Consider the following 23,994-nt stretch of genomic DNA (forward strand, 5'->3'; position numbering starts at 1 on the left):
GGGTATTTTACATGGGCGCTTGGATATTTGGCCATAGGGGTGGCCGCTCAAATGTATCTTGATTTTTGTATGTGACTCTTATCCGTATTTAATATCCGGAGGCAGTTGGGACCTTTAACCTCCCACTCCAGTGATAAAGCGCATGAAATCGGTATTTAACGTATCTGGATTTTGGGTTTAACTACATTAGTTGCACGTTAAATAATAAAACCTCCACTCTTCAATTTGGCCAGTTGAAAATACGTATATACTAACTACTACAGTCTGTAGATATTCGCAGAATGAAGGAAGTCTTGAAAACTTGATAATTATCTGGTACCCAAATATATAATTTTACGGAGGAGTCCAAATCTATAACACTGTCTAAACCTATATACGCTACACGGTACTGTAGACTATGATGTTGCGACGGTCATTTGACAATAACGTTATATAACGTTATACCACCACCACCATGCTCCTCGTACCCCCAGATACATGCAAGAAATTGCGCTGTACCAAAGACAGGCGCGCCGTCGTTGTTTTCGTTCGGCATCCTTGGTCTCCTCAACCCCCTGTAGGCCATCGGCTTCAAGCGCACTAGGTAACTCCTGTTATGGCCACGGCTCCAAGCGCCGATGCACTCAGACCCACCTACGTACTGTACGTTGGCCACGTACTGTATCAATCTGTTCTGCATTCTACTCCGACATCACCTGTTAATCTTGCTAGGGGCTGGTCGGGGAGATTTACAGTTATGTAGTCCACGTCCGAGAATGCGACGTACCAGTTGTGCGTCAGACGGAATATACAATTGCCACACTTTGGGAAATGTCTAGGAATCTATCGCTTGGGAAGAGTGTAAGCAGAAGCAGTGTGTGAAAAATCTTCCCTAGTGAGAACGATGTCAAGTTTGTACCCCGACAAAATATTTTCGTAATCCAAAAACTGTCGGTCAATACTCTTACTTTTTCGTTTTTTATGAAAATGAGTGCCAGACATGACCGCACTTACCGGTATCCCAGGCGTAGATGGACCGCCTGAAAACTCGCATTATTCCGGAAAGCATGATCCGGATAATTTGAGTAATAACCAATCAAAAGCTCGGAATACTAGGCGACATAAAACCTATGCGTTAAACGACATAACATAATATCTTGATCAAGGAAAATGACCTTTTTGTCCAATTAGAATTGTTTAATTTAACCCTAAACATTTTCGAGCTATATTCTCATTTGGTATATATCTCAAGCAGATTTGCATCAAGATAACATTCTCTGTTAACGACACTTTAAATGGATGATTTATTATAATCGTTTTGCAGTTTTTTTATTAACTAGCGTTAATTGAATTGAAAATGGATGAAAATTGCTGTATTTCGAGCCACTTATGTCGTGCCTGATCCAGACAGACCCCTATGTGTGTAAGTCGTTCATTACTATTAAGGTATTTTCACCCAAATCTGGATTTTTCAGTCATTTCCCCAAATAGCGTTTCATATGTACTAACGGTATACATCATTTAGTATACCTACTGTGCCAAAGTTGCTCGAAAATGCTCCTTTCTCGGAAATATTGTAAATGGATAAAATCTTCCCCGACCAGCCCTTATAAGCTCGGAATACATATTTCTGTCCATCTTTCAAAATACTGGCTTCAAATGTGCCTATTCTCTAAATGTTCAACTCGTGTAAAGTAATTTTGAATCTGATTTGTGCTAACAGTAAATCACGAGCGACCCTCAGTATATAAGCCAGTAGTTTTACTTTCTCAAAATGCATACTTCGATGTATTAATTTATATTTATATTACGATGTGTATTGACCATGCACGATCCAAACAGAACCCTACAATAGGGTTCATGTGCATGGCCCCATAAAATGAGCATTAAATGAATTCAGCGGGATTTAGGGATTAATAAGTTTCGTGAACTACGGGGTATGGGGTTCCGAGGTTACAAAGCGACGGGGTGTCAGATTTAGTGGTCCTACAGTCAGTAAAAATGCGTTGGAACGGATAATTTAGGAACATGGTCGGAAGTAATGCTCATAATTCTTGAAATTGACCTAATTTGGTTTGCCCATTGAAGTACAGTACGCTCGGAAAGTTTCCCGTTTTGCCGGATAGGGCGAAATCAGTAGTTTGGATTGGCAGAAATTTGACAGAATGTGAATTGATTGGCTTAAGTGGTTCTTTCATCCATACTCATAACGTTACTATAGTATGACATTCACAGTCAATTCTGCTGAGGGCTTTAGTTTCGATCGATTTGACAATATTAAAGGTCAAATTTTACACGGACGGAAATCACCCCAAGAAAAACACTTGTTTATGTTCCTATTAACAATAGGTCCGTTTCCGTAATAATTACCCTCAGTAATTAGTACAATCACGGAAACTGATGAAACTTTATAGCGGAATCCATGAAAAGAGCAGCAATCACGGATTCGGATAATCATAAGAAGTAACGTTAGAGGTTATCCGAACAGGAGGGTTCCATTCGGTGGTTTCGTGTGCTACAGTATGAGCAGGTTGAGAAAAGCGAGGATGACTTGGCGCTGTGGATAAAGGCCAACCACGAGCGACCATTCCTCCAACATGTGGTCATGAAGTCTTGGGGGGTGCTCGCGTGCAACTTGCTTAAAGTTCCTGGGTTCTCTTGCCAAGCTCGACGTTGACGGCAAGAAAACATCTCACAGGTTCCACCTGATCCTCGACAACCACGAAAAGTTCCAGAAGGATTATGTGTATTTGGATTGTGTTGACCGACGGTAGGAATGTGCGAGCAGAAGTCTGCGATGACGGGCAGGCCTCGCGAAGCAAGAACGCTTGACGACAGCATTATTGCAAAGTAGCAGATTCCTTACGTTTATTCCGGACGCGGAAATCTATTTATACAGCGAAATCGTCTAAATTTAATCCGTGTCCGTGTCATTTTACTCACGGACGCGAACACGGTTTGAATTGCGAAATCTCCCTAATAAGTCCGCTGGGAAAGTGCCAACCAATGCTGATGGTGCTGAAACGCGCGGGTCGAGCTCGATCTAATCTTACAGTACACCTCCAGAAGGATGGCTCAACTATACAGTGATTCAAATTCGAACTTGCGCCGTGGGAACGTGACTCGAACCGGCTTTCCCCACCAAGGGGCACACTTGCTTGCCTGCGCCGTCTTGAGTTCTCGTGAGCCCATCTTTCTGAATGCCCAATCGAATTCCACGACGGATGTTGTTGGTACCGTTGGCCCTTGTATGTTCACTCGATGATCGCCTCAACCTTGACACGTTGATCCTACCGTAATTTAATGCGGCAAGTAAAATCATTATTCGTCTTGGAGACAATACAACATAGCATACATTTAGGACCTCTCGAACCGTAGCAGCCGTGACAGACATGGCGACTTGTAAAGAAGTGTGTCGCTTTTCTGCGCGACAATTACCGCAACCGTTAACGCCGTCTTGCACTTCAGTGTTGGACGATGCGATGAGTTGAAAGGGGAGGGTTCTGACTCGACCCTAACTAGGCTTCCTGGTGTCGATGCCAAGGACCTGAGGAAACCTGGGACTGAACCAGCGACCATCGGTGTGTTCTTATCATACTTAGATCAGGTGTAAAGTGATCTATAAGTAGACGCGCTCCCAACTGAGCCAAAAGAACTGGTCAATCTGGACATGAGATTGTACTACGAGAATGTGTACTCTCGACTCGATGTTTAAACCTTTTGTTTTCAACCGTCAATTATACTACGTAGGAGCCAGTCGTGTCCTACACAAGCTAAAGAAGAAATTCACATAAATTTACATGGCATTGGCGAATTAGTTGAGATGTCAGAATTGACTACCCGTAGAGTTCCAATTTACTACTCCGAGTAAGACACATGGGACAAATTAAGGGATATCGGGTTCAGCCAATCACCTTGAAATTTGTGTACAAAATCTTTTTAAATTAATACTCACATTATTAATCCCTTGTGTTTAATATAAATCAATTGAAGAATTGACTCTATAAATACATAACCCGTCGAGGTTGAATATATACCTGAGATAATATTATACCCTAACCACAAAGAATGTATGCATGGATCAATACTAAGGTAACGGATCGATTTTCTGAACAGTTTCTGGTTCCATTTTGGTCTTAAATTGTACCCTACTTTTGAGGTGTTTTGTTTTTGGAAAATGGGACAATAGATAAATACTGTGAAAATCGATGTTTCTGTGCTACCGGTACCTGGAAAGACATGTGGATTATCAGTTTTCAGAAGTCGAAACCCATTCCTCAGTGCCGAGCTGCTTCTATTTCCCGGAGCGACTCCAAAATATGTCTGTTAAATTGGAACTCTACGTTAGTACTAGATTGGCGATACATGCAAGTCAGAAGTGAAAGCGACTACTGGAATTCGACGAATAGTAGAGTTACTACGTATTAGTTACTGCCGACCCTGGTGAAAAATCGATGAGAATTGCCCTAGATATGGTAGCAATCAATAATTACCCGTCCATAAGGGAAATAGTTTTTTCCAGCGCTACCCCATATTAGGGAAATTAGGACGGCCGACGGATATCAGATTGGAGCTCAGGTCTCCTGCAAGCTGGTGCGGTTCCATTGCGCCACAACGTCGGGCACTTGACTGTGAACATATTTCTATCGCAGCCATCGTTCTTGGCACCCTTCTACAGCATACTGTACCGCTGTTTCGTCAGCTGTAGAGTATACGCATAGTTTAACATACACGAAACTGCAGACTTTCCTCATTGGTCGATGCACAGAATTTGTCGGGGATCGGCAGCGGTACCGCGGCAGTTCAACGGTTCGTAGATAGCACAGCTAACGTTATGACATACTTGAGCACTACAGTTCATCAAAGTATTATGATCAATCTTACCGCAGCGTCTATCGTCTTGTGCAGTCATGCCAGCGCGTCCTCTTGGCGCCACCGTACAAGGAAAAGTCGCCATGGGGTAGTTACTTACACGAAGTTTGTTGTCCGCAAGTGCTTTTAGCCAATGAAAACAACCAATTGAAATAGAAATATTACCCAAATACACCCATCTTGATATTCCTGATAAATACCCGTCAAAATATACTACTTCGTCTAAAACGTGCCAAAAATTGGCAGTAGGGGAGTTAAACGTCACGAGAATCAAGAAAAACGTTGTACACACTGATAAAACGTCGAGTCAGATCGTGACAACTTCAACGTACAGTGGCTCTTTGAGCATACGGCGGCATTCTTGCAGGGGAGGGCGGCATGCCGACTTGCGCTGGACGTTAACTAGCCAGCTCCCTAGGGTAGAATACAACGTCAATGAAGTTCTAACGCCAATCGAATTAATAATGTCCTACCCTAACATGCTGTTCTATCTACTGACGACAGCTGACTTGGCCCGCTTATGTCGATTGATCTGTCGAGATCTCGACAACGCGCTGTCGTCGGCGTCGCGCAGCTTTGCGACCCGCGTAAACACGTAGTCGAAACTCTTGCACCACCACGTGCCGGTGCTGTACTTGACCGACCCGACAAAGTTTATCTTGGACAGCTTCGAGCTGGGCTTCACGTCTTGGATCATCGCGTGCATATGTACGTGGTCGATCGAGTTGAACGGAGGGCGATGGAAGGACAGATGCATGTGAGAGTCGAACACGTTGTAGCCGAGCTGGGACAGCACGAACCCCGCCACTTCTTTCATGCGCACGAGGAGCGACAGGTCAGACGACGACAAGTAGTTGATGTTGCGCACGTGATGCTTGGGTACGATCAGAATGTGGCTTTCGTTGGCCGGGTGGAGCGGGCGGAACACGGAGATGTGCTCCTCTTCGTAGATCACTTCGTTCGAGCACGTTTCGACGATGTGGCAAAACTTGCAGCACTGCACCACCTTGTTGGTTCGGCCGCCGCGGCGCGAGTACGCTACGCCCTTGCGCACGTAGTCGCCTCCGAGCTCCTTGGCATTGATGACGATTACGCGCGACGATGACTTGCTCGTGTGGTCGTCCCGGTCGTCGTAGTAGCTGCTGTCCCCTTCCATGACGAACGGGAACGAGTCGCGAGAGGTCGCGAGGTGGGACGAGCGAGGCGGCATGCTCTTGTGCATCAAAGTTACGGACTGGCGAATGATGGGGGTGGTGAGAAAGTGGTCGGTTGTAGTAGTCTGGTGGGTTCGCTGCGATGCACCTCTCTGCTGATGATGCTTGTTGAACCCAGCTGGATTTGGAATGGTGGTGTGCTGGGCCTATAACGTTGGTGTGGACTGCCTTTTCATTGGCCAAAATGCGTGTCGATTTACGTTGAGACGAGGGTTAGGTGCACTCCACCCGCCTTTGCACCAATCCCATCGCCGCACTGCAACCAGCAGCCAATCGAATCGTCAGATTGCTACCCGCCCGAATTCTAATACCCGCCCGCCCAACCACTTCGCTAGGATAACTCGCCTGGCTCAATTGCGACGGCGTGACACGCGCTGAGCCAGGGTCAAGCAAGAGAGGCAACCTACCTTAGTTTATTTAAGTGAACTTTGTGGAGGTGGGTGGAATCAAATAGTATCGGCTTTGGTCGTCATGTCTTTCATGTGAACCCAAAGTACCTAAGTATACCAGGTTTGCTAATCCCTACTAAATATTAAGCCCTACTTACCGGTACTTCAAAAATATGTGTCTTGTGCCATCACCTACTTATTACCGGTAGTCTTCTTGCACGCTAGGACTTCACGCCTTCACTAATGTGAGGGCACCTTGGCGACGACAAACTGACAGTAAAAACAGTACTGATATAACGCGACCATGAGGTCATATCAGGTCTGTCGTGTCGAGCATATCACTCCACCTCACAAGAGGCGCCTATCGTAAATGTATACGTGGTGCGTTAAGACTGATGACGGTGGAAGGCGACGAGCACGCTACAGCACTGTACAGTGCAGAAGGTTCGATGGGTGGTCCTCGGAACTGCTTCCAGCATGAAACAAATTGGCAGAAGGACAGGTACTGTAGCCACATGGGCGAGTGATTTTGTCCCAAAGATGTGAACCGGAATGACTAGTGTAAGGTATTCCTAAACGTCAAAACCACTGTAGTAACATTAACGTCACAGACATCTTTAGTGGGGAAATTTAGTTAACTTAAAACAGCCAATCAGGACGCGTGAACATTGGACTTGTTGCACAATTAAGTAAAGTGGTGTGATTTCAAATGATAGCACCAGCACAACGCATGTCAGCTACAGGTACATGGGTTAAAGCGTCTCAGTGGTTTGCGATAACTAACCAGTGTGATGGATGCACTTAACCGCAGGAATAACATTACAGTTCGAAGTATGTGTGCTTGGATGAAGTAGTCCCAGGTTACAAAGTTTTTTGTAACATATAGTACTAGTACATTGCCGTCATCTTTCTTACTTCAAAGAAGTATCCAAGGAATTCCCCCACTAGACGTACCTTTGAACTGTTGGGGAATTACTCGAACGAATAGATGCCCAACTTATACCATGACATACATCCACACATCAATGTTTAGGTGTTGGACGGCACAGTAATCCTGTCCTGGCTCAAATCGACATCGCGCGAAAGATCGACGTGCCCTGTCACAAGGTCCCGTCGATCACATGTTAGCTTACAGTTAGACACTGCCAAAGCCTTCACAAACGATAGTGTAGTTGCCTATCCACACCGGGGTAGTGTAGAGGCTCACTAGTCAACGGCTGCGGTGAACTAGTTGCTGGTTCAGGGAGATTTTGATGCGCGATGTGCTTTACACAGTGTTGCACTTGTTTCAAGCAGCAAACTTGGCCATGTCGTGCGGTACTTACTGTAGGATACCGTACTGTATACATTGAGCACATACCGGGTTCACATCATACTAGTAGTACAGTATTCCTCCTGGTGTGATTGGTCGCCTTCAGATCTTACTACTGTAGCTACAGTTTGCATGTCAGATACTAGTACTACTGCACAGTATACGTATACAGTCGATATACAGTATCTCCTGGCATTTCACTTGGCACCATGGTAGCAATTCCAGTTCAAAAGGTCACGTCGACGTTCAACAGTAGCACACGTTGTTTCTCAGACTTGGACTTCAAAAGTCGTTGCTTGCTGTTGGGGGGAGAGGGGATTGAAGTTCACGTAAGGGGTACAGTAGCCCAAGGGGCAGCCCAACTATACATCGGGCGTAGCATTTCCTAGAAGGTGGCAACATACCCACCACGATAAACAGGGGAATTTACAAAGCTACTGTAGCTGAGACGGTCGGCGTACTGAATTTACTCGGTTGTCCAACGTGTGATTTGTACTACGTAGTAGGTCGGTTACAGGCGTTACGGGTTTCCACAATCGAAACGACACGAATTCCAAGAGGAGCATGTTGCGGCTCCTGGCAGGCCGTGGATGCATTTGCTTGTGGTTGTTTGCCATGGTGATGATGGCGGTGGTAGCTGGGGTTCCTGTTGTCGACATTACTGACATTTCCACTGCCCACAAGTTCACCCCCATGCTTGTAATTGCTTTCAAATCGGTACACGAACAAACTCGGTCTCGCCACGTTGTCTTATTCATTATGTATTGCGACATGCGTAGTGGGAGCCATACAACGTATCGACCATCGCAACGTTTATCGATACAGCGACAGCATTGGCAATCACCCTTCCCGATCTATCGTTTGGAGCATGGGACATGTCGCTGTATCCGATGACTTCCCCCACAGGGTTTGTCGTACGGGGGTATCCAGCGTACCTCTTGTTCGAGAGTGACGCTACCGTCCCCCGCAAGTACATTGGACCCGCCACGCCGAAAGCCATCGAAACCTGGCTCACCAACACATCTCCGTTGGTCGAGTTCGATTCGATCGACGAGTGGACATGTTATGTCGCCGCAGCCCAAGAACCCATTGCGCTGGTCGTGGTTCCGGACCTTCATAGCCCCGACAGACTGGTCGCGGAAGCGTTGGCTGCACAAAGTGACGTCGGCGTCGTGGCACTTCGGGCGTATGATTGGGCCGTGGACGGCGCATGGGGTAAGCTAGGGCCCCGGCTGTGGGTGTATGATCCCGTCCTCAACACACAGAATTTGTACGATGGAGCGTGGTCAGTCGGTCTCTTAGCAGCCTTCGTTGTCAAGTGTCAACGTCCTTGGCTGGATGTATTTGATCCATACGCGCCGTTTGATTATTCCGCCCATACTGCACATGGACTACTTTTCTCCGATCCTTCCGTGGTAGACACCCACAACGATCTATTGAGGCTGGCCGAGCAGGTAACAAGACAACCCACTTGCTTGATATGTGGCCATGTTTTGTAACTTTGAACTGAAGGTGCTGTCCAGCAAGCATATCAGAGGAACGTATGACGTGAGCTTTCTGCTCATGCCGAGCGATACGTCACCCCAGCTGGCAACCTTTTTCGACGTCACAGCAACCCCCGCAATTGTGTGGTATAAGGACCCTGACACGTACAATGCCTTTCCACAGCAAGGGACAGCCCTGGAGGCGCTCATCCGGCAACATTATCCACCCCCCGGCACAGAGCTAGCCCAACATTTGGTTGCCTTTCTACAGTCGCACCCGACCTTACAAAGCGATCCCTCATCAAAAGAGCAAGGAAGCGAGGGCGTCTCGTCTGCAGTCGTTGAGATCACGTCGATGGTCCAGTTACATGCGTTTATCGCAGCAACCTCCAACAGCCCGACGGCACCCGTTGCTTTCATAGCCTTTTACTCGTTGCGGTGTTCATCGTGCAGTGCGCTATTACCTCGGTAACTATACCCTGTGGTCGTCTTTGCATGACTCACTGTTGGTTTGACCCTTGCAGGTTGCACCAGTTGAGCAACCAGCACACACAACCCATCGTGCTGCTGGCCACCATGAACGTGGACGCGGTCGAATATCAAAGCCTCGTACAAGTTGTGGGCGGCACGAGGTTCAGTTTGCCAGCAGTTTACACTTGTCGGAATGGCGACATCCAAACTCGAGTTGGAACAGACTCCTCCCCGCCCTCCATAGATGACCTCCTGGCTATCCTAAGTGATGTCCCCATCCTTGATTGAGCAGACCTCCCTATCTGCCCCGATCGGTGGCGACGAGCTATAGCGTCGCCACGTCGCTCTTATTTACAGGAATAGGAAAGCTATTTATATCATTTGGATGCTGGACGCTTCTTGTGAGGGATTATACGCTACGATATGAACGCGACTACTGTGTTCACGTCGCGCGACTTGGTGCAAGGCATCGTGTGTTATCAAGACGGGATCTTTAACGACCTGCGCCCGTACTTTCGCCCAACTTTGGCCACGAAACTGACCCAGGGAGGGTATTATTACTACCCCCGGAACACTACCGCCGCCGTGTTGCACTTAGCGATCGCTCGCAACGACGTCCGCGTCGTCCAGCGCCTGCTGCCCTGTCGCCCTGCTATGTTCACTGCCCAGGCCCTAGACTTGGCCGCATCGTTCGGCCATCTCGATCTTGTGCGGTTTCTTCACGCCGCCAGTCCAGGAGGGGCCACGACGTCCGCCATGGACAGCGCCGCTCAAAACGGCCATCTTGCTGTCGTGATATTCTTGCACGAGCAACGCCAAGAAGGATGCACCACGTATGCCTTGAACTCGGCGATACGGGAGAACCACATCGAGGTCGTTCGCTTTCTCGTCGAGCGTCGGACCGAAGGCTGCAGCGACGCCACCGTGCACCACGCTGCCGCCACGGGGAAATTGGACGTGCTCCGTCTACTCCACGACACCACGCTCGGCCGTTTTTCGAGCCAAACCATGGATATGGCCGCGGCGGCCGGACAGTTACAAGTTGTGAAGTTTTTACATTGTCATCGCCCCGACGACGGGTGTTCGGCGGACGCGATGGACGACGCAAGTCGACGGGGTTTTGGACAGGTTGTGCGGTACTTGCACGACCTTGGTAAGACTTGTACGACCAACGCCATGGACGATGCCGCGGCCAATGGCCATCTGGACATTGTCCAGTTCCTCCACAACTACCGACACGAGGGTTGCACCACGGACGCGATGGACCAGGCGGCGCGCAATGGACATTTGAATGTGGTGACCTTTCTACACACACATCGAAAGGAACGATGTACCGTCGACGCCATGAACGACGCCGCGAGCTTTGGACATGCCGCTGTCGTCGGGTATTTGAAGGAACACTTGATCACTTTCTGTGACATGAACCGTGCGGCCACGCTGGCTCGACGTGGCGGCCATGTTGCGCTTGCTCAAGAGCTAGAGATGATCCCCCTTGATATAGGACTATCCGAAAAGTGAATACCGGTACAGTACTCGTGCAGATGGGTCTTACAGTTATTATTAATAATACAATAAATAGTAATTAAAACTCGAACGAACGTTACAGCAAGTCGTTTGTTGGTGGTGGTCGATGCCTAATGGTGTCCATTTTTGCAAGGTTCATAGAAAGTGCCAATTTATTCCTATGAAAATGCACCAATCATAGTTCGTAATTGGAGTATGCACCAATCATACAGTGAACCTATGTATGTCTATTCGCAGTTTTATACAAAAAGGAAGGTTAAAACTCACGACTGTTGAACTGTTCAAGCTTACAATACTGTATACTCGTACTGTATACGTATACTACGTATTACTAGGATCAATAATATTAATAATACTATTATTAATAATAGTAATGTTATTGTTATGCGAGTATTTTGAAAGGTATTTCAACCCATTCCTCGAAACATAATGTGAATTTGTCTACACTGTTAATGGCAGAATCGAATCAACTGAAGAAAACTACGTATGCCAACTGAATTTCAATTTATCTTTCTCACGGCCACTCTGGCTGCCACAAAAAATCTCAGAAAACACCACTTTTTGCAGCTTTTCAGAAATATTTTGACAATTTTTCAAACGAAAACTTTTGCGTGGATGGCTACCAAATCTGACATAAATAAATTGACATCTGACAGAAAAAACTACTTCGGAGTATCAACTACAACTGTCCATTTTTTACCAACATGATATTCTATCAATAATTCTCATTCCGTCATGGCACATTAGAACATTTCGAAAATATTTTCTCACCTCCCGCCTGAACAGGGAATTCTCTGTCAGAATATTAATCGACATATGGTGCAAGTCATCTAACTGTGAAGGCTACGGATCGGCCATCCTAAGGAGGAGACGTTTTACTATTAAACGCCTCGGTTCTTTCAGTTAAACCCACGAAATGTTGACGTTAAGTCATTACTAGTATTAGTTACGTTTTTACCTGGTAATTAGGTTAAACGTCCTGAATAATCCGGATACAATGGAAACGTTCGTACGGATAAGTGCTACCAAAAATGTGCCTGGCTCCATATATTTCCATACAAAAAGGCCAGTTGGTGTAAATTCTATTACTCGATCAATTTTTCACCAATCGAAAATCTGAACCGTAACTTCTTTTGGACTTGTCCAGGTCTATCGTTATTACGGCTTATTTTCCTAAAAAATATCAATACAAAGTTGGAATAGCTGTCGAAAGACAAGGCATTTTTTTGTAGTGTTTAGATGACTCTAGCACCATAAAATTTCAAGAATCTCAAATACAAGCACATAAAGTGTCCTGCATGCCCTCGACCACTGTAAATTGGCACTCAGAATTATAGAGGTTCCGCGTCTAAAACGGTTTCCAAGGACTTCAAGCCTTGTCTAAGGGTATAACACCTTACAGACCTTACTGTTAACCATGGGCTGTTCACCTGGGGATTCTCTTCCTTTAGGACTTTTGAAAATGATGAAGCAGGACGGAGATACCGTGGGCCCCCTTTCGAATTAAATGAAGTTGTCATGTTACGTTATCTATGTACTGTAGTATGCACAGTCAGTCAAGTACGGATAAAGCGGCTTCAATTGATACAAGTCGGCGTTGAAATCGGTGAACTACTGGTGCATTATTATGTGGGCAACTCCTTAAGACGACGGGGTCTCGGATGAAAGACGTAAAAAGTAGTCAGCCTCCCGTAGAAACCACACAATAAATAACCCCTTCGTAACGCTTTGGCAAAAGCGCAAACCCTTATCGGCGGTGGCACTAGCATGTCTTACCCGATCCTTCCTCATGTACCTTGCCCATTGATTGCCAACATCGTTCTCCTTGTCGTGGCTACCTCCGTGGCAACCGCGCAACAACAACCTCCATTTCTCAATGTCAGCGTTGCGAGTGTGCCTGGTGTGTTTACAGCTCCTAGCGGACCAATCTGTGGGGGCAGAAACCTTTCCCGTGCATTAGGTGTGTGCCCCGGTCCACAACCGCGGCTCGCCAATGGTTCGTGTTGCCAGCCCCTGCCCAATCGACTCCCCGTCGTGGTGCTGGGATGTGTGGTAAAACGATCCTCGAGCGATGCTTGCTCCCTTCCGACCACCTCGTTTCCCCCACCAACTTCACCCTCCGCTATCGAAGGTGCCACTACCACCACTCCCTCAACGCCAATACCAGCACCATCTACGGACCCTACCCCTGGCCCCACTGTGACGCTGGCCCCTACATCCCCCCCCATAAACCCACTGTGGATTGGCTTGTGCGTTGTGTTCATTCTTGCCAGTGGGGTCATGGCTATTGTCGTATGGACTCATCGACGAAATGATAGACACATCAGTCGAAACGGTCGCCCCGCGAACTCATGGGGCGACTGTCGAACGCCCAGGACGGGGGGACCTGCTTTCCGAGTCGCTTGGTTCAACCGCTCCAAACCCCCAGTGTTGTCGGACCATAAACTCATATCCCCAACCTTCTGGTTCCAGCAGTGGCAATTGGCAAGTCCGTGCTTGAAGGAGACAAGTGACGGGGATTGGAGACGCGTGCCTGCCCCCTCCAAGCCAGCTCTACATGATCAGGCTTGTCCACTTCCGTCCATTTTGAAGCCCCCACATACAAAGTACTAGTACTGGTATTGTCAAATCGATTCGAAATTGGAGCCGCCCCTGGGCTTACAGTTAGTAGGAGAATGAATTACTGGTACAGAACCGAATCAAAACACGTTCTGTTGAATTTCTGCCAATCCAAATGACTTATTCAGCTCACTGTCAATCCGTTTACCCCCTATTGTAGTAACGTTCGTTACCAGATTTGGGTGAAAAGCACAATACCGTAACATTACTGTAAACCAACCCTACGTTTTAATAATATGGAGTGTTGATAGAATTTCACACACTATTTCGGAACGACAATACACTAATATATGGAGCCGAATTGCTTTCACAGTATTTGAACTTCAACATGTGGTCGATGATGGTGCGACGACAACCTGGCGGCCACCGCCTTGCTTCCCAACGATGTGTAGCGACGCATGCTAGCCCAGCCATCAAGGAACTAGTGGACGACTACGAGGTACATATGAATGACAATGTTGTTGTTGGCTCATGGAAGAACTTGGACGTAGAAACGCCGAGCAGCATTTGAACCGACCAAGACCCTGCCCAAGCAATCCACACGCAACGTGTTTGCCAACAACTTGCTGCGGTACGTCGACCGGGCTTCTGCTGTTCCAGTGGTACACTCAACGCCGGATGCACGTATGGTAGGCTGGGCCAAGTGGAGGTGATTGGATTTGGTACAACATGTATCAATCCCCATTGGGTTGCCCCAATGATCGTGCCAATATGTGCGTGGACTTACGATATGGACATGCCTAGACTATGATTACACGCTGTGCCATTACACGGAGGAACTTCAACGATTGATCTACAACATGGCGCGTGATGCGATGGTACATGACGTCCACATCTGCCTCTTCGTGCACGCTGCGTATTCAGTCATTTGGCGAATGTGAGATTACTGAGTGTACCTTTTGGAGCTACTAGCCGTCAATGAAGCTGGCTGGTATTATTAACGGTAGTTTGTTTGTTTTACCTTTGTGTATTCGGAATGATTTCCATGTTTAAACTATTATATCGTTAACCTTATCAACCTAATAATAAAAACAGAGCACTACTATTAATACTAGTATTGTGGATTCGATACGAATTTCAAACCCCGTTGAATCGAATCACGCCGCCGAATCGATTCACGAATTGATGCTATTGGCTAATTCGTTTTTGAGTGGATCTTTTTGATTGGCTCTTACAGAATGGACAAGTTTATTCAACCAATCAAAACTCCAGCGTGATTCAATATTGATTATACAAACCACACGAATTTTGGAAGTTTATAGCTAATTCACAATACATACATTAATAGCAATGAAGTACTACTGTCGTATGCCACCTCGATCGACGACCACATTCGTAGCTTGGAATATAATGGATGTCGTAGCTAGCATAATAGTATTGTGTGTTGTACTCAAAATTTACAATCGCCGGAGCTTCGAAAATCCATATAAAACTGAGTTTAAGGGGTAGCATTGTGACTGCAATGCATCAATCAATCTTTTTAGCCAATCATATTGCAACCGTGATTCTTTATAGCCAATCATACTCCTTAGATCGATTAGTTGGCGATTTATCAATCCCCCAAAATAGGCAAATTTGACTGAAAAGCACAATATTGATTGCCAACGAACAACTATATCGTTTTTCTTTAGTATTCGAAGTATACTGATAATATTGTATTTCATTTATGCTTCAGTAATACTATGGTTTTGGTCATTTTTGTGTGGATTATTCAGTACTGTACTCGACTTTATGATATGTTTAGGTGCACAAGCTACGGTACCCCCACGCCCTTCTTGGCGCGCTGGAGTACGATCCTTCGTTTGCCATCCGCGGCCTCGCCATCGACACGGAGAAGGCGCTGCTGTGCAAAATCAGCTCGCACCAAAAGCTGTCGTACACTGGTACATACTAACATATACAGGACCGTCCATATACATATACTACTACTAGTATGATACATATATACCGTCCAAATACATACGTATACCTACTACTAGTATGTCTCGCGACTGTTGGTTTTGCCGACGAGTTTTCGTAGGCGTGTTCCGGGGGCGCCAACGCCTCTCCAGAGAAGAAATCCTCCTCGCGTACAACGGCTCCCGGCACATTCCCATTTCATACCGCGCAGAATGCATGAAGCCACTCAACGACTTGTTCTCAGTCGCCCAGGCGTGTCTGTTTGCCGACGTGATTCAGTTCTTCACAGACCACGGCATTGCATACGAGCCACGCGCTGTCCATGAGGTGCGTAGCCGGTAGCCAGGGTTTATGTAGAAAGTGTAGCCGACTGCATGGTTGGTTGGTCTGTGTGTCTAGCTGGCTACAATGTATGGCTGGCTAGCGTGGACACGAGGCATAACTGACTACACTGTATGGTTGGTGCCTAGCCAGTGTACGGTTGGAGTCGAGCTGGCTAGAGACGATGTGTGTAGCCGGCTACACTTTTTGGTTGGCGTTTAGCCGGCTACAGTGTAGTGTTGGAGCCTAGCTACACTACACTGTTGAAGTCTAGCCGGCTCAAGCAGACACGAGGCGTAGCCGGCTACAATGCATTCTTGGCTGACTAAGCGTGTCTAGCGACGTAGTCTTGGTCGTGATTCGGTGTGTTGTGTATATAGGACATTGAGTCGTCTATCGCAGAAGTGCACACGTCTGGAAAGATGCACAAGGCGGTGGTGCAAGACCTGCCATTATACATGGAGCCCAACACCAAGCTGCGGGAACTGCTCAGTCGCTTTCAGGTTCAAAATGCATAGTCATGTTGTGCGTAATATTGTGTCGAATATTGCGTTAAAACTATAAACTTTTTTGTCATTCTATAGCTAAATATAATGATACGATGAACATTTGTGTCTTGTGGTGTGTTACGGATCTAAAGTAATAAAATGGTTCTCCAAACCTTTTTGAATATTTCTATATCCCGACTTATTTGCCATGCCCACTTTTCCTTTTCGATGGTGCGATGGACTATCATCATTCAATGAGTAGGATCTAAATTCGTCCGTGTCGTACTAGTATATTATTAACCTGCAAAAAAAGTGTATCTATCTATATACTGTATATAAATAAATATATATATATATATATATATATGTAGAAAGACGGAAAGAAATTGTTTGTGTGCACCAACAGCTCATATCGCTACATTGACGCTGGTCTTCGGTACATGGTTGGCAACGACTGGCGACAGGTACATATATATATATATATATATTCATTTGGCTCTGATACATTTGATTCGGCCATGGTATATATGTATATTTTGGTCTGGTTGCTCATGGTGTTCATATTGACTGGTTAGTTCTTCGATATTGTGCTTGTAAGCGCGAAGAAGCCCGACTTTTACACCCGAAGCCGCACGTTTCGGCTATTTGACGTGGAAAAGCGACAAGTTCAAGTAAGATATTGTCCCATTATATTATTTTTTAATATTTGAAGTTATTATTATTCATGAACCAAATCATTGACTGCATGCTAGTGGCAAGCGGTGACGGACCTCCTTCCCCATCACGTATACACCCAAGTACGTAGTACTAGTTCAGGTGTACCACCCCACCAACGCGTATATATATATATTATAAAAAAAATAGATTTCTAAAGGATAAGTGTTGCAGGGCAGTTTGCGACAACTGATTGCGTTGAAAGGGTGGCGTGGTGGCAAAGTGTTGTACATTGGGTACGTAGTAGTGTACTAGCGAGCCATACTAGTATCTCCACTGACTACTAGTATTGTCATGTATTACGTTATGTACAGGGATAGTTTGTTTGCCGATTTGGTCGAGCCGAATCGCATCTTGGGATGGCGCACTGGGGCCATCATTCGAGAGCTGGAGGATGAAATTCAAATCCAAAACTCTCCTGCGTACCAACGCCTTGCGTTTCAGGTAGCATCTACCGCCTCTATATCTTGCCCTTTTCGCTGAAATCCGTCAGATTTTAAATATATTTACTGTTAATCGCTGATACTGTATGTGTCCATTTTGACTACTGGGCCAACCCATGCTGATCGATGATTGATTGACATTTCTTGTTGGTGCACTTTGATTGGCTAGAATATTTTAGAACACATTTGGCGATTCTGCTACAGTACTGTCAATTGACAATACCAACCATCGAGTGTACTAGTATGTTGCAACCTACAGTTCTAGCATACCAGAGTCGTACTATTATAGTACTACTACTAGTACTCTGAACACTATAAATAATGTACTACTCCTACACTGATTATATAGCCCAAGGGATGTTGGATTCGCTTTGGTTGTTTTTGGTGGGGGCTATTGCGTACGTACGTATTGCAGTTCGTGGCAACGTCGAGTCCAACTCGGCCAACTAGTATTACTAGTAGTACTACTACTACCACCACCACACGATCTACTACTACTACTACTTTTACGACTCGTTTACACAAAACCAACGTGTCGCCGCCCCGTTTATTTTAGCTTGTGTTTAGGAGAACGAGAACTAACGTGTGAACTTTGTATAGCATGCCTCGTTGGAAGTGTTGTTGCGCCAGCTGCAAGAAGCCGACGTCCACGACGACGAGGCGACGGACGACGGACGTCCCCACGATGCCGCCGACGCCGTGTACCACCATTACGTCAACTTGCACTCGGAATTGCAGATGGAAATGGAGGCGCTGATCAATCCGAACTTTGGCTCGGTGTTTCGCGTCGAGTCGCACCCGTCGCAGTTTGCATTTTCGGCCCAGCGGTGCGTGATGATGCATGCATTGCTGTACTGTACTATATTCATTGCTGTACTGTACTATTCATTGTTATACTGTACTATTCATTGCTGTACTGTACTGTACATATGATGTAAAGTGCACGGTGGGATACTGTATTGTGCATTTCTCCCAAATATTTGGACTTGAGTCATTTCGCCAAATACAGTAGCATGCATTCGAATCCGTCCAATTTAAACTCGTGGCAAACTATACTATCCACAAACATTAGTGGTATATATATATATACATATATATGGTTTTGTCCCATGCGGAGGGACTTGGCCGAGTCAAACGTTTGAATTGGCAGAAATGTACCAGAACGTGATTTGATTGGCTTAGGCGGTGGTACTTTAATCGATTCTCTTAACACTCATTCGATTCTATCCGAGTGCTCGAGTTTCGAATCGATTTGACAATATATTAATATTATGACCAACATACACGGTGTTTGACGTATGTAGGTACGTGGACATTTACAGTTCGCGCCTCAAGAATTTCTTGGAATATCCTAAGAATTACACGTTTTACCCCGAGCGGATGCGGCTTCCCCACGAGCCCACGCCACAGCCACCAATGTAAGAGACGTTACAACTGCTCGTGGGAGCCAAGTTGCAGTATTTATATTGTAACCGTGAACAATTGACGCAAACTTAGTGTGTTTATTCGCAACTGCAAAAGAATTTAGAAACATGTCAGTTCAGCCCATCAGCATATGTATAAATAGTGTCATATGTATAAATAGTGTATGACAATAAAATATTAGTGCGATTAGCAACACACATATTTTACAGCACAAAAAATCGACGGGATTTCCGTCGACGATAAGTCCAAATATTTGGGTAAAAGGACAAGAACACAAGCAGCAACACAACCAGAGATATTGTGATGGGTATTAATCTTGTGCTTTCCGGTTAAACTTGCGAACTGTGGGCCATTGTGAAACTCGCCAACAAATAGCCGCGATGATTTGATTGGTTAGAATTTCGAAGATTTGGGCAGAACATGGACATCGAACCCAGTTTTCCACAACTGCAGTACGACGACATGTAGAGTCGCAGGTAGCCCGGGCGTCCAGTTGACGTACTTGAGATGTATGTACGTACATAGGTGTGCATGTGTTTTGGGGATGCGGAGAGACTCGCATACGAAGCCTATGCGCTGAAGTGTCTGTCAATGCTGCAAGATTGGATGGATCGACCTCACGAAACTGTGTCATAATAGGGTGATTAGGAACGATTGCTTTGTGAGGGAAATCCCACTTTTTGTCATTGCGGTCATTTCGCGGACATTCGGAACCAGAAAAAGCAAGGTGAAATAGGCAATTGTGTATGGAGCGCAACGTGAACCACCTTGCGAATTCCATAAATAATTCTGAAATTGTATCGTTTCAATTAAATATATCTTCAAGTTTGTATTGATGATTTTTATTTTTCATGTGTCTGTCTCTTTTTGGAATTCGCATATTAGAACCGCCTATTGCCCATTGCCCATTTGGAGTAGAATACACAATATCTATATTTACTGTTAGTCCACTTGTATTTATAGAGAATTTGTATAAGATCTGAATCAAAAGAAGATTAAAACGCTAACTACTCCGGAGTAACGTTATTGGGGTAATTTACCATAATGGTACGAATTAGTGCAATAGAAAAACTAATTCGACGATTGAATCGTGAGTACGTTTTAGGTATTATGTTATAAAGGTTTATTTGGCTAAAGCATTTATCACATGTTGGAGGTTTTGCTCGGGCCAATGGAACATTTGGCCAGCCGCGAACAGAGTTTTCTGCTGCCAACACTCGTCGTCGGCAGCGTCGACGGTGCATTGAGGAAGTGGGATGGACGCTGGCAGTCTCTACAGGTACACATGCATGGCCTCAACGAACCCCGCGGGATGCTCACCTTGTGTAGGGATGTGGTGGAGAACGATGCCATCCTGCGGGAGATCTTGCGAAGCCAGCCGTGCAGTGCCCCAAACGCGCTCTTCCACCGTGCCAAGTATGTATCCTAGACGCTCGTCACGACGAACTCACCTCAATCCTGTGTGTGAATAGCTTGATGGAGAAGGCTGAGCAGTTTGTGTCGGCCTTCCCGGGCGTCGCGGCCACCAAGGAGACGGAGCAGGTGTTGTGGAAACCGTGTTTTTACAAACGGATCGAAGACTTTCGCCGTCGCATTCGCAAGGTACCCTTCCGTTTCCATCGTGCACCTTCGTTCCTTGGGTGTAGCTCCCTTCCTTATAGTAGTCCCCTCCATTCTGACCATCGATCGGTAGTATGCAAGTCAATCGGGCACCGATCGATCGATTCGCGATCACTTTTTCAAGCTGTCGGGCGAGTTCCAAGCGTTTCTAGACGAAGCCGCGGCGTACTATGAACGGTTGCACGGGTACTTTGCGTCGTCATCGTCGTCGTCGTCCACCGCCGCCGCGCTGCAGCACAGCATGTTTCGCTGTCTCATATTTCTCGGTGACATTGCACGATACCGGGAACTGCACAGTCACAAAGCGAAAAAGCACTTTGCAGTGGCCGAAGGCTTTTATCATCGCGCGCTAGCCATCCTCCCCGACAACGGCAACCCCCACAACCAGCTGGCGGTGCTCGCGACATATGTCGAAGCCGAAGCCATCGCCGTGTACCGGTACTGTCGGTCACTGCTGCTCCCGACCCCATTTGCCACGGCCGAAGAGAACTTGGTGCTCTTGTTTGAACGCAATCGGCATCGCGCGTTGCCACCCGTGGCAGACGGCGGCAAAACCATCTCCGCGTCGTCCCTGCCCAAGGACAAGTCGGCGTATCTCAAACAATTCCTCCATCGCCTCACGCGGCTGCATGGCCTCCTGGTCGCGCCGCCGCCACCTCCTTCCTCGCCGGACCAACATGCGCTGGACTCGTCCATCGTGTGCGATGCATTCACATCGCTTCTCGCGGCCGGCGTGCTAGGCGACGCCCTTGTACTCAAGTTGTTTGCGGTCAATATGTTTTGCATTTGCCGAAGTAACTTGCAATCGCACGCGATAAGCTTGACGCTGGCCATGGCAGGTTTGGTCTTGCAGTTTGTCCACGATAAGCCGCTGCTGCTCGGACCTGTGAGCGTATTGTGTGATTTCTTCCGTGCCCATCCACACTATTTGACGGTGACCCCACTGGAAGAGACCACGTCACCCCTCTGGGCATGGACACAAGCATTGGCGGACGCTTTAAACCGGCGACAGGAAGCTACGCCGTACATCAAGATGCCCGACGCGGCCGCCGTCGCAGCAGCCAAGCCCCATCTCAAGGAAAGTATCGAAGTGCAATTCTTTCAACCACTGGGAGTGGAGTATGCGTTTGGTCGGCGAAGTCCAGCCGAGGTGGCCGATGTCGACGCCACGTCTATCCGATGGGCCAACGTGTATTGGTTTGCACACGCGACGATGGTGCCACAGGTATATATATATATATATATATCTTGTAGTATATATATATATTTACCTGGTTGTTGTTTTTGACTGCAAAGTGGTGGTCTGAACCTGTATTCTCACTCATATTTTGTGCTTTTCACCCAAATTTGGACTTTGGAATCGATTATTTGCCAATACCATTTGTCTCTATTGTTAGCAAACTATACTATACAATGCAGTTTAGTATATATCAGGTTTTGCCCAATTGAACTGAATCACTACTTTGGCAGAAACTCTACAGAACGTGATTTCATTGGCTTAGGTAGTCCATTTAAGATATTCGATTCTGGATGTGGATCCAGTTTCAATTTGACAATATTCCGGAATGTGTTGTACCTTATTCTGATTGTACCTAGTGGTTCATGATGGTTCTTGTATATATTAATTCCACACTCTGCTTGGCGAAAATCATTTTCCTTCCACTATTCCCTTGAATATATATATATATATCGAAATCTTTCGGTTCGATTGTGTTGAATATTTTGAGGATACCAGGAAACTTGGCGGCTGGGGGACTCGTCTCATTTGAATCGTGTTGTCATGTGTGTTTAGCATCTCTTGACAGAACGGCAAGGAGTGTGGACACCACACAATCATCACGTACTTCCGACTCGAGTGGAGCACGAACGTGTATTAGTCGGGGCGTCGGCTTCGTTTCTTAATAGCCATCCAAGCCGCAGCAGTAGTGACCATCCATTGTTGGAGGAGGACCATATGAACCATCGGCATGCCGAAGAAGGTGACGAAGAAGATTGCGGGGAAGTGATTGTGTACAACCCCCTGGTGGCACCACCACCCCCACCACCAGCCCCACCCCTACCCTCCAGCTCGACATGGTGGTCATCTGAGGGAAGTAATATCACGGACAGTCCATCGTTTGGAGGGGCGGATCTGAGTGCGTTTCGGCATTTGGGGAGTGGTCTGCGGCCGCTCGAAGCTCTGACGTGGCAAAACCAGAGCCCAACGTGGCAGCAGCACGAGGACAAACCTGTGAAGACCAGTGGCAACCCCTGGAACGATTTGGACGCGGTTGAGTTAGAGGGCAGCCGGTACGAGCACCAAGTGTCGAGTTTGAGTTTTCTGTTTGAAGAAACCACGAAATCGACGCCGCCGCCACCCCCTGGCTTTCGACACAACCTCGTCACACGTAACCCGTTCGTGGTTGGTCAGCACACTTGATGCCCGTGGCCTCACCAGTTTGCCTGCCGCCACAAGAACGAGAGGAGGAGGACCTAACTCCTACCAACGCCCCTACCCCCCCCCTCCCCGACCACCACGCGACGGTTCACAAGAAGGGGGGGGGGGGCGGCCCCCACAAGTTAATTTTGCTGATAACTACATGTTGTTCCTGCTTTGCCCCTATTATGATAGTGTGTTGGTTGGTCGAATATCAAATGTGTCTCCACCAAGGGGGTGTTGATTGTAGTGCAATGTGTTGGTTGTCATCTGCCGACACATTTGGCACTTCAGAATAACGAGAGAAAGCAATAGTACATATTAATATATCAATAAAAAATATTGGCAAGGACACAAACAGCAAATACTAGATACGTCTAACGTTTCTCATTTTTCCCCCATGGCTAACGATAGTACGTACAGTCCTGATGTAAACTATAGACGCACGTGAATTTTTGACATTTCTCAAAACTTATTTCGATTTGAAGCTTACTGTTTTGATATGATACTATATTTAAGTTTCGAAATACATTGTTGGTAACAAAACTATAAATTTCGAAGTACTATTTTTGAAAATTACAAAAACCATTTTTTAGGGTGATGCAAACTATAGACGCACTTCAAGTTTGGCAAATAAAGTACGTTTGATACATGTATTTACCATTCTAGAAGCTTCTAAATGTTAGTAATACAACCATGAAAATGTCAGCGACACCAATTTGAAATACAAGATGCCAAGAGGCAAGCTATTGACCCCACAGCAAGTTGGTGCCGTTCATGCCCTCCACCATGAAGGCAAAAGCA

At 46.4% G+C, this 23,994-nt stretch overlaps 5 protein-coding genes across 5 annotated transcripts; 4 read left to right on the forward strand and 1 right to left on the reverse strand.

The window, feature by feature from the left end:
* Positions 1-4,726: 4,726 nt before the first annotated feature.
* On the reverse strand, positions 4,727-6,184 carry H257_17131 (hypothetical protein). Its single transcript, XM_009845803.1, has 3 exons — positions 5,325-6,184; positions 4,864-5,265; positions 4,727-4,805 (listed from the first exon to the last, which is right to left on the reverse strand). Exon 1 carries the CDS (start codon positions 6,071-6,073, stop codon positions 5,339-5,341), a length of 735 nt encoding a protein of 244 aa, XP_009844105.1. The 5' UTR covers positions 6,074-6,184; the 3' UTR covers positions 4,727-4,805; positions 4,864-5,265; positions 5,325-5,338.
* Positions 6,185-8,311: 2,127 nt separating this feature from the next.
* H257_17132 (hypothetical protein) lies at positions 8,312-10,113 on the forward strand. Its single transcript, XM_009845804.1, has 4 exons — positions 8,312-8,483; positions 8,546-9,220; positions 9,279-9,718; positions 9,775-10,113. Exons 1-4 carry the CDS (start codon positions 8,331-8,333, stop codon positions 10,007-10,009), a joined length of 1,503 nt encoding a protein of 500 aa, XP_009844106.1. The 5' UTR covers positions 8,312-8,330; the 3' UTR covers positions 10,010-10,113.
* A 13-nt stretch (positions 10,114-10,126) lies between these two features.
* Positions 10,127-11,310, forward strand: H257_17133 (hypothetical protein). The gene has a single exon (XM_009845805.1). It carries the CDS (start codon positions 10,145-10,147, stop codon positions 11,237-11,239), a length of 1,095 nt encoding a protein of 364 aa, XP_009844107.1. The 5' UTR covers positions 10,127-10,144; the 3' UTR covers positions 11,240-11,310.
* A 2,882-nt stretch (positions 11,311-14,192) lies between these two features.
* On the forward strand, positions 14,193-19,221 carry H257_17134 (hypothetical protein; the record flags this gene model as incomplete). Its single annotated transcript, XM_009845806.1, has 14 exons — positions 14,193-14,303; positions 14,356-14,435; positions 14,498-14,526; positions 14,609-14,682; positions 15,609-15,747; positions 15,885-16,090; positions 16,465-16,587; positions 16,944-17,036; positions 17,148-17,243; positions 17,325-17,369; positions 17,461-17,522; positions 17,601-17,730; positions 18,330-18,556; positions 19,034-19,221. 14 exons carry the CDS (start codon positions 14,193-14,195, stop codon positions 19,149-19,151), a joined length of 1,533 nt encoding a protein of 510 aa, XP_009844108.1. The 3' UTR covers positions 19,152-19,221.
* A 1,120-nt stretch (positions 19,222-20,341) lies between these two features.
* H257_17135 (hypothetical protein) lies at positions 20,342-23,374 on the forward strand. Its single transcript, XM_009845807.1, has 5 exons — positions 20,342-20,433; positions 20,484-20,570; positions 20,627-20,756; positions 20,848-21,999; positions 22,567-23,374. Exons 1-5 carry the CDS (start codon positions 20,411-20,413, stop codon positions 23,191-23,193), a joined length of 2,019 nt encoding a protein of 672 aa, XP_009844109.1. The 5' UTR covers positions 20,342-20,410; the 3' UTR covers positions 23,194-23,374.
* The last annotated feature ends 620 nt before the right edge of the window (positions 23,375-23,994 follow it).

This window comes from Aphanomyces astaci (assembly GCF_000520075.1).
Source record: "Aphanomyces astaci strain APO3 unplaced genomic scaffold supercont1.99, whole genome shotgun sequence".
Taxonomy (NCBI): domain Eukaryota; phylum Oomycota; class Saprolegniomycetes; order Saprolegniales; family Verrucalvaceae; genus Aphanomyces; species Aphanomyces astaci.